At 30.8% G+C, this 9,086-nt stretch overlaps 2 protein-coding genes across 5 annotated transcripts; one reads left to right on the top strand and one right to left on the bottom strand.

Moving 5' to 3' along the window:
- The first annotated feature begins 238 nt into the window (after positions 1-238).
- Positions 239-4,464, top strand: LOC132920003 (uncharacterized). Of its 4 annotated transcripts, none has more exons than XM_060981992.1 (5): positions 239-403; positions 686-848; positions 2,924-3,085; positions 3,480-3,569; positions 3,710-4,464. In XM_060981992.1, the coding sequence occupies exons 2-5, from the start codon at positions 782-784 to the stop codon at positions 3,880-3,882; spliced, it is 492 nt and encodes a 163-aa protein (XP_060837975.1). In that variant the 5' UTR covers positions 239-403; positions 686-781; the 3' UTR covers positions 3,883-4,464. The 4 variants fall into 4 exon arrangements, 3 of the variants coding, with proteins under 3 accessions (XP_060837975.1, XP_060837973.1, XP_060837974.1); XR_009660682.1 differs by lacking the exon at positions 239-403 and having other exon boundaries at positions 410-848; positions 3,710-3,993; positions 4,057-4,464; XM_060981990.1 differs by lacking the exon at positions 239-403 and adding an exon at positions 410-596.
- Positions 4,465-5,983: 1,519 nt separating this feature from the next.
- On the bottom strand, positions 5,984-8,843 carry LOC132920002 (protein disulfide-isomerase A6 homolog). The gene is made up of 7 exons (XM_060981989.1): positions 8,463-8,843; positions 8,178-8,374; positions 7,693-8,091; positions 7,416-7,625; positions 7,190-7,347; positions 6,852-7,010; positions 5,984-6,767 (listed from the first exon to the last, which is right to left on the bottom strand). The coding sequence occupies exons 1-7, from the start codon at positions 8,476-8,478 to the stop codon at positions 6,602-6,604; spliced, it is 1,305 nt and encodes a 434-aa protein (XP_060837972.1). The 5' UTR covers positions 8,479-8,843; the 3' UTR covers positions 5,984-6,601.
- Positions 8,844-9,086: the final 243 nt, after the last annotated feature.

Genomic DNA, 9,086 nt, shown 5'->3' with positions numbered 1-9,086 from the left:
AGGTGGTGGCCAATGGGTAGTGGTGGTCGTCGAATGTCGATTAATGATAGCGTGTCAAATTGCACAGGCGCGTTTCCACCAAAAGCATTTCTAACATTTCTTTGTCTCGACATTCGTCGGCGACAGCACTACAGCAGCGATTTCATTATTTCAGCTGCCGGTTAGCTCGCGCCTCCTTGTGGGGGTAAGTAAAACAGACGGGTTCATCGCTCAGTGTTGCAACCTTGTAACTCCGAACGGCGAACAGACAGTGTCCCGGTCTCCCGGGCCGACAACCACGCGTGGTTCGTCCGACGACATTTTCCATGATGACAGATAATAGTCCGTTCCGTTTACAATCTTATCAACAGATTTTATTACACGGTTACCAGCCGGCTCCGACCTTGGCGCTCGTCTGTGAAATGTAAATACTAAACAGTGTAAATAATACATTAATACTCATTCGCTGTATAAATGTACGGTAGGTACGTAGGTACCGTCTGCGGGTCTTGTTATTGTTTATTTGTTGTGTAACGCCCGCGCATGCGTGGCATCGACTAAACTATATTCCAACCTGTGGAATGTGAATGCCTGCGTTTTTTTTTTTTTCAAAATAGGTAGTCGTTTTTTTCGTATGTACACAAATTTAATAATACTTTAATACCGGTCTTAACGTTCGTGTCGTTATTACTTGTTTGAACTGTAGAGACAACGGCGAGACGTCACGGTGATCCAATTACGTCAGACTTTTTTTGGTTGATTTGTGGTCGAATTTTAAGTTTAATCCGATAAATATCTACTTATGTCTCTTGCGGGGCGCGAAAAGCGGTTGTTGTTTACAACTGCAGTAGTCGTAGGAGCTTTACTTGGTAAGTCGTAAATTGGTTCTATCTTGCTATACTGACTCGAAAGTAAAAACTAAAAACAGTATTTGCTTAGTTACTCGTGAAATAAAATCAGCAGATAACAAAAACTTTAATATCTTGAGGTACCTACAGTTAACTAACACATCATTATTTTGTGCATGGTTTTTGTTTACTAATTGCTACTATTAACTACTGCACATCACAATATAGTTTTAACAAGTCTCTCATTTTGAACATGTTAAATATATTTTAGGTTTAAATATATTTGTTGTCTATTTGTTAAATGTCTTAACTTGTTTAAAATACTGATAGATAGTGCTGTATAATATTTAGAAAAATGCATTACCTATTTTTAGCATATTGCAAAACAGTATCCTTATAAAGTTTGAATTATGTATTTATGGGATTCAATGTTGAAACTTTTCTTTTATTTATTAGGTCTTTTTATTATTCTCAAAAGTCCCTTTTAAAATATTAAACAGTATTTTTAACTTTAATAATAATAATATTAGGTACTTAATCATGCTTAAATTTTATAAATTTCACTACTCCAATTACTGAATGTGGTTTTTAAAGATGTGCCTTTGGACTTTGGTAGTGGTTTTGTGAAGAGATCTGTTAATTATTAACTTTTTTCAGTAAATAGATATATTTAAGTTACAATTCACTTTCTTTTAACAAATTTATAATATTATAATTTGTGCTTTACTGTCAATTTATTGATGTTCAATCAATTCTTGTTTTAAATATTTAATATATTTCCACGAAATATAATCATTAAAACATTAAACTTTTTGCATTAGTGTAGTGAAAACAGCTACTAACTTCTTAGTTTGATCTAATAATGACCATACTTTTATTAAATAATTTATATTGTTGTTTATCAAACTTACTACTTAAAAATTTAGTTTTATTTTTTATTTGTCAATACACACATTATTGGTTACCTACTGTGTGTTAGTTACTATGTGTACTTTGAATCTTTGTATAGTTATTACAATTTTATCCTACATAGTTTCAATGTAACCTTAGCCACAATTTTTATTTAAAATTATTATGTATATGCATATTGCATTATGATATAATATTCCTTATTTAGTTATATATTATTATCTGTAATCTGATATAGTGCTTAAATAATGAAAATTCATATTTAATTTAGGATTTTATTATTTTTAGTTAACACTCGTTTAATGTTTATTTTTAGAAGTTTTTTCGGTCCATAAAATTATTTAATCTAATCTTATTTTTTGTTATTCACTTGTTATTCTAAAATAATGTTGATACTGAAATAATATTATATTTATACATTTAATTATCTGACAATCCAGAAGTACATAATGTAGTTTGTAGTTATAATGATTAATGATAAAATAAAATAGAATTTTAATTATTTTATAAGTTTACTAAAATATTTTAAATTTTTGTTTCAATAAATAAATAGGTGTCCAGGTTTACCATGCATTCATTTTTTTTTTAAAGATATAAAAAAGTTTTTAACAACAATACATATCTTTAAGTGTTGTTATATCAACAAGTTATGAAACATGAGCTCAATGGGGATATGAAAATGTTAGGTATTTAGAGCACAATTAATAAACTCCAATTTAAGAACTTAAATTTTATCAAAAAAAAAAAAAATGTAATGTTATTTATTTTTTCTAAAACATTGTAGGTATTTTCCAATGTTTTATCATTTTTAAATTAACCTATCTTTTGTAATTTATAATCAATGTTTTACTTTTTTCTGCAGAATTTTGATTTTCCATAGTCAAACAATAGAATCCATTTATTTTAATTTACATAATTACATTAGTGTTGAAAAAAAATTAATTTTATTGTTTAATAAATAATCAGTAGCATGTATGATTAAAAATCTTACAATAGAAATATTGTCACCAATTACTTGAAATTCTAGTGTTTATTATGGAGGAAAGGGCAGAAACAAAATACTAAAATAATGGCACTAATCTAAGTAATAATTGTATATAAGTTAGGTGTTGGATAAAAATACCTAATCTAGTTGTGCATCTGAGATGCAACAAAGATTAAAATATTAAATTTAATTTTGTTTACAGGCCATTCGAGCACTGGCCGCTCAGGCTCTGGCAGGGGGTCAAATTTGTCAATAGGGCCCAGATATAGTCAAACTTTATTGTTGCCTGGATCAATGTGGTGGGGAAGGGTTGGGTCACAAACAAAGGAGAATGTACAGGGTTGGCGTAATCAAGACTCCAGTGGTAACCAATAATTACTCTCTCATACATAGTTGCCTATAATTGTTTAATGGACAATTGTATCCCAAGATCAAATGGTAGTCTTAAATTTTAATTTAATCGCTATGTATGCTAAAGAAAGTATATCATAAAAGAAGATTATAAATTTTATTATGTATTGTAAAATACGAGGTAAAATATATAATGTTACTTATGTTATGTATGTCACGTTATATTACCTCTTTAAATCCACGAGTGATGTTTGATGAGTGTATCATTAAAATATATTAGTTAATATCAAACAATTATTAACTATTAAGAACATTTGTTTATGTTTTTATTGTGTTATTACTGATTGATGATGATTTCATCCTTTAACAATATTAATTAAAAAATATTTTCTATTTTAATATTACAGTTGCATTTGTCAGTGATGTCGACAGTCGAAGTCAATATAAAGACAAACCTGAGGAATCAGATAAATCTCAAACACCACCAGTGCACAAAGGTATGTATTCCACATTTCTACGACTGTGAGTCGTAGAATCATCACAAACTTATTATTATTATTATAAGGATTATATTATCATGTACCTAATTCTTACTTGTTGTGTTGTATCAATAGACATTTATTTATTTTTATAACAGATATTAAAACGACGCGCAAGAATTCTTTTCTCCATTCAGCATGGGTTATCATTGCAATATTGTTAACTATTGTATTGAGTGCTATAGCCGTCTACTATTGGATACTGTTTTATCCAATTATGTGCAAGAAAGAGCGCAAGTATGATGTTATGCAAATGTCTGCCAAACCTTAACAATCAAGTATCCAATTCAACAATTAAATAAAAAAAAAAAAACATTAAAATCTCCAGGTGGTGGTGACTTATTGACTCAAATCTGAAAACAATTATCGTGATAATTTTAATGTAAAACAATCATTTTTATTCCTTTAAAAAGGTTTCCTATTTTTATTTTATTTTTTTTTTTAGGCATTTTTACTTTGTTTAAATTTATGACTGACTAAATTGATAAGATCTTCAAATGGTAACTACCTATGAACAGTTCCTTTTTTAGTTAATCCAATGGACTATACATTACTGTTTATAGAACAATATTTTTGAAATTTGTATTTATTTCGAAAAGACTTATTATTGATAAGTACATTTTTTGTGTGCTTCATGTTTAATGTAAACATATCTAATTTAATAATACCTAAATTATTACTTTATTATTCATCTAATTTTGTATTACATGGTGCAAACATTTTCAACAATTTAATTATTTTTTATATATTTTTTAAACATCATTATTGATTTTTTTTTAAATTGTATTGTATTTTAACATTTAGAAAGTTCATAAAAATAAGAGCTGAATAAAAACAAATCATTTATTTATTACTTATGTTTTTACTTTTTAATATTGTATTACAATGTAAACATTTTGACAAATGTTCAATGTAACAGTTCTTTATGTTTTAAGGATCAACTGTTTTTTTTTCTGTTAGTAAATATCAGTTAAATTTTATCTTATTGTCATAATATAGTCTGAATTAAATGTTCAGAGGCTAAAATTGATTAAGAAAAATCACTGGTTATTTTGAGATTCAATTCTTAGTAAATTAATTTTAAGTGAAGTGTTTATACAAATACATTTTTATTCACTAGTACCTATGTTATAAACTTATAACCTATTTTTTTTAATACTATGATACATGTTTAGTACTATTTTAGTAATGTTTTATTTTTTTTAACTGGTAAAAAAAAAATTAATTACACTTAAACCTAAAAGAACCACAAGCATAATAAAAACATTATTTACAGTTAATTTTCAAACAATATTTATTTTTACCTATAATTTGTACTTTAAGATAATATATTTCTTTGTACTAAAAATACTTATACTAATTATGTATTTATTACCTACGCTTATTAGTTATTACATTTTGGTTATTGAGGTACCTTAATAAAATTTAGGTTTGAAATTGTTTAACCTTAATGGAGAAATTACAGTTATAAATAAAAGTAGAATAGGTATATTTTATTAAAAAATAATTATTTTGATGAGGAAACTAATTAAAATCTTACTCCAAGCAAAGGTCAACATGGACTAGATCAGGGATGACAAACCTTTTTGTACCAGTGTGTCAAATAAAAATTTTGGTTTGATTTTGTTTTCCTTGCGTGTCAACAAGTTTGATACATTTTTTTGAACTTAAAATTCCCACATCCATGGTTTGAATGACAAACTTTTACATACTTGCGTGTGTCAGAGGTTCGCCATCTCTAGACTAGATAGTTTCCAAACAAGAATTTTGTTGATGATATTCGGATTATGTTAAATGAGTTGCAAAAAAAAAAAATTAATTTAATGGACCGATCACTTATTTAGTCATGTAAGAAAATATTTACTTACTATTGATTATTTTTTCATACCAAGTCTGATTCATTAATACATGGTAAATGCTTAGTGATAAAATATACAACCTTGCATTTAAGCCAAACAGATAACTGATAATTGTAAATCATACATGATTAGAGAAAAATCAAATTTCATACCTCTGTTCATGTAGAAGGAACTTTGGCGGCTGACTTGTGCACTATGGTCTGATTGAACTACACAGTATTTGTATTATGTATAGTTGGTTGATTCTGCGAGGATGACTAACAGCTGTTGTCAAACCATCGCTAAGATTTATTATGGTTATATACCATTATATTATTGATTTATTTCAAAACCTTTTTACACATTCATTAAATATTTAATAATAATTATTAATTTAATTTCCTATTTACATTTTGACAGTAATAAATTCAAAAAAGGTTTATGTGTTATTTTTTTTATAGAATAATAATATTTCTTATAAATGCTTTTATTTTATTTTCTGAAGGATTTGATTTTTAAAATTACAACATTACATATCCATGTTATTATATATTTCTAATAGCTTCATTAAATTTGTTTTTATACAAAGTATCAACTTGGCCAATACACTCAACACAATATACTGACAAAATTATTGCAAATTTCTGATCTACAAACTAATACATTTCATTCTAAATATTGTAAGTGTGCGCCATGAATAATTCAATTTAACAATCATTGTTACTTTCAAGGATTATAAAATACAATAAGTTACCATTTAGAAATTATTACTATTATTAATTATAATAAATACCATTAAACAATTTCAACTATTGATTACAATGGATGTTTAAAAAATAATAATAAAAATTAAATAAAAAAACATTCTTCAAAAATTGAACTCTGATATTATAAAAAAGAATATTACACATTAATAGGTGGAAATCTAGATATTATTTAGATTATTATTAACAACTAGTTAATTAATAAGTTTTAAATTATATAAGTGTATTTTTTTAAATCAATACATTTTCTGATTATAATACGTTAGTTTATTGAAGTGTAAATCAGAAGGTTGACTGTTAGTATTACAATTAGACATTTTATTAGCAAAACTTGTTCAGTCTTAAAAAAATATAAAATACAAAAAAAAATTGGAGACCGGAAATGTGTTTATAATTCTTCTTTGGGAAGTTCGTCCAAGTCGACATCAGATAAATCAATATCATCGGCAGTTGGTAATTCACCATCTTTACCATCCCAAGGTTCGGTTGCTTGAATTTCTGGTAATGCAGCACCTTTGACTGGGGCAGTTGTACCACGACCATAAGATAGATCTCTGTTAAAGTATGGACATGTTAATCAGTATAGAATTTAAATCAATTTATTAGAAAACAATTATAGATAAACATTGCATTAGTACCTTAAAAATTCCTTAATTCCATCTTCCGAAAACGATCCTCTTAAAATTGAGTACTTCATTTTTTTAACATTCAGCACGGCCAAAGCGGGATATCCAAAACCTCCGATTTCTAGTGTTGATTCCAATTCTGGTTGCTTGCCTGCTTCGGCCCACAGCCATCTAAACAATAATTTTTTAGTAGTACTACATATTTAACAATAAATTATTTATTTAAGCAAGGAAAAAATATAACAGGAATTAGAACAAAAAGGAAGATTTTGGTAGAATTGAAGATAAGTGATATAAGAGTGGAAAATGTATGCAGGAGAAAAAATTGTACATATTAAAATATAAATTACCCCCAAAGTTTTTGTTTGAATTTATCTCCTAATGAGCGTAATGTATTCAGGTACTCATTACGACAGCTGGCCTGGCAATCTAAAATGTGGGGTAGTACAGAGACCACACACAGAGCATGCTCTGAGCACCCAGCTTTGAATGTATCTTCATTTACGATCTATTTAATGTAAAATTTAAATTAAATAATCATTGTTTAATGATTAATTTTTTTACTAAAAAACCTACTTCAATTATGTCTGGTGGTGGTACATTCTCTTGATGTTTTTGCATTGCCCAGCTAACAATGTCTGAAGACGTTCTGCCACCAGTATATTCCTCAGCTCCACTTGAACTGGATGTACCCGATGGGAAGAATTTAATTGTGGGATATCCACGAATGTTGAATTCTTGAGCTTTTGAAGAGTGCACAGTAGCATCTAATGCCCCAAGTTTAACCTTAAAAGCATAAATTAGCATTTAAACACAATTTTTAAATGCTAGGGGAATAAAATGTTTGTATTACTTTTCCTTTAAGTTCTGAAGCGGCAGCTGCCCAATGAGGAGCCAAGTTTTTACAATGTCCACACCACGGGGCAAAGAATTCAACCAACCAAATATCATCAGAATTCAATACAAGTTTATCGAAATTTGAATCAGTCAGTTCAACAACGTCATCACCAGATGATGATTTTTTAGACGATTTAGATGATCCATAAGGTACACCTTGGAGGTTAGCACTGATTGCGTTCTTTATGGCTTTGGTAACCTCGTCGGTAATACCGACGGCTGTTCGATCTCCAGTGAAGTCTTGAGGTTTGTTTTTGTCAACAAATATCTTGACAGTAGGGAAACCTTGTACGCCATAACGGCCTGCGAAAGACGGATACTTATCGGCGTCTATGGCAGCCACTTTGACAATACCCTGGAAAAAAACAAACGAAGCATATTTTGCATTAGAATCCGACCAGCAATTTAGGCGAGGAGTAAAACCACTCGTAAGCACTATACCTTCAAGGCTTTGGCGGCTTTCGTGTATTCGGGCACAAGTCTCTGGCAGTGTCCGCACCACGGGGCGTAGAACTCGACCACCCATATTTCGACGCTCTGGAGCACCTGATTGAAATTGTCATCGGTGAGTTCGATGACGTCCGAGTTGGACGGATATATGGCCACCGCGGAATTGGCGAGGGCCACCAACAACGCGCCTGAAAAAAAAACCACAACATATTATAACAAAACGAGCTATACGACGCGATCGCGAAACAGCGAACCAACGTCCGGTATACTACTCACACCACAGCGGATTCATGTCGGTCGACGGTTTTTGTACTACAACGGGAAATCGAAAATCGGCGGAAGTTGAGAACAAAGGAATATTATTTCACGCACACGCGCAGCGGGAGTCGGGGAACGATTGAGCCGGAGCAACGCTCGGTCAGACGACGTTCGTTGACGATCTCGAGAGTGTGGGCGATAAGAGAATCGTGACGCGACTGTGTTCGCCGCCAGGTGGTTGTTCGGTTGCGTCCTTTGTCGACGTGCGCGCGTCCGATTAGGTTATGCGATTCGTGTGTCTGCTGTTTTTATGCGGCAGAAACGAAATAACGACGACGGCGGTGGCGGCGACGACGACCAAAATCTCTTGGCTGGTCGGCTCATTCGGCTCTCGTGTTATCGTCACGGATGTGTTATCATCGGTAGCCGCTCGTGGTCCGCTCTGATTGGTCGACGCGCGCGCACCGCCACCGACCGCCACCGTCAAACCAAAGCAGTAAGCACGTCGATGAGATTGTAAAAAACTCGTGTACCATAACGATTTTGTCTGTTTGGTTTCAACAACAACAACAACTCGGTTCATCAACTGATAAAACTGCGATCATTTGTGTTTGCCCGGCTCGTACGAAAAGATAACGACAT

This window comes from Rhopalosiphum padi, chromosome 2 (assembly GCF_020882245.1).
Source record: "Rhopalosiphum padi isolate XX-2018 chromosome 2, ASM2088224v1, whole genome shotgun sequence".
NCBI lineage: Eukaryota > Metazoa > Arthropoda > Insecta > Hemiptera > Aphididae > Rhopalosiphum > Rhopalosiphum padi.
Note: the sequence above shows the minus strand (reverse complement) of the source record. Positions and strands in the feature narration are given on the sequence as shown.

Coding starts and splice junctions, on each gene's coding strand:
- LOC132920002 (XM_060981989.1), bottom strand. Junction 8,092..8,177: donor AAGCCGCCAAAGCCTTGAAG/GTATAGTGCTTA, acceptor GTTTTTTTCCAG/GGTATTGTCAAAGTGGCTGC. Junction 7,011..7,189: donor TTCAAACAAAAACTTTGGGG/GTAATTTATATT, acceptor ATTATTGTTTAG/ATGGCTGTGGGCCGAAGCAG.
- LOC132920003 (XM_060981992.1), top strand. CDS start 782: ATGTCTCTTGCGGGGCGCGAAAAGCGGTTGTTGTTTACAACTGCAGTA. Junction 849..2,923: donor AGTCGTAGGAGCTTTACTTG/GTAAGTCGTAAA, acceptor TTTTGTTTACAG/GCCATTCGAGCACTGGCCGC. Junction 3,570..3,709: donor AACACCACCAGTGCACAAAG/GTATGTATTCCA, acceptor TTTTTATAACAG/ATATTAAAACGACGCGCAAG.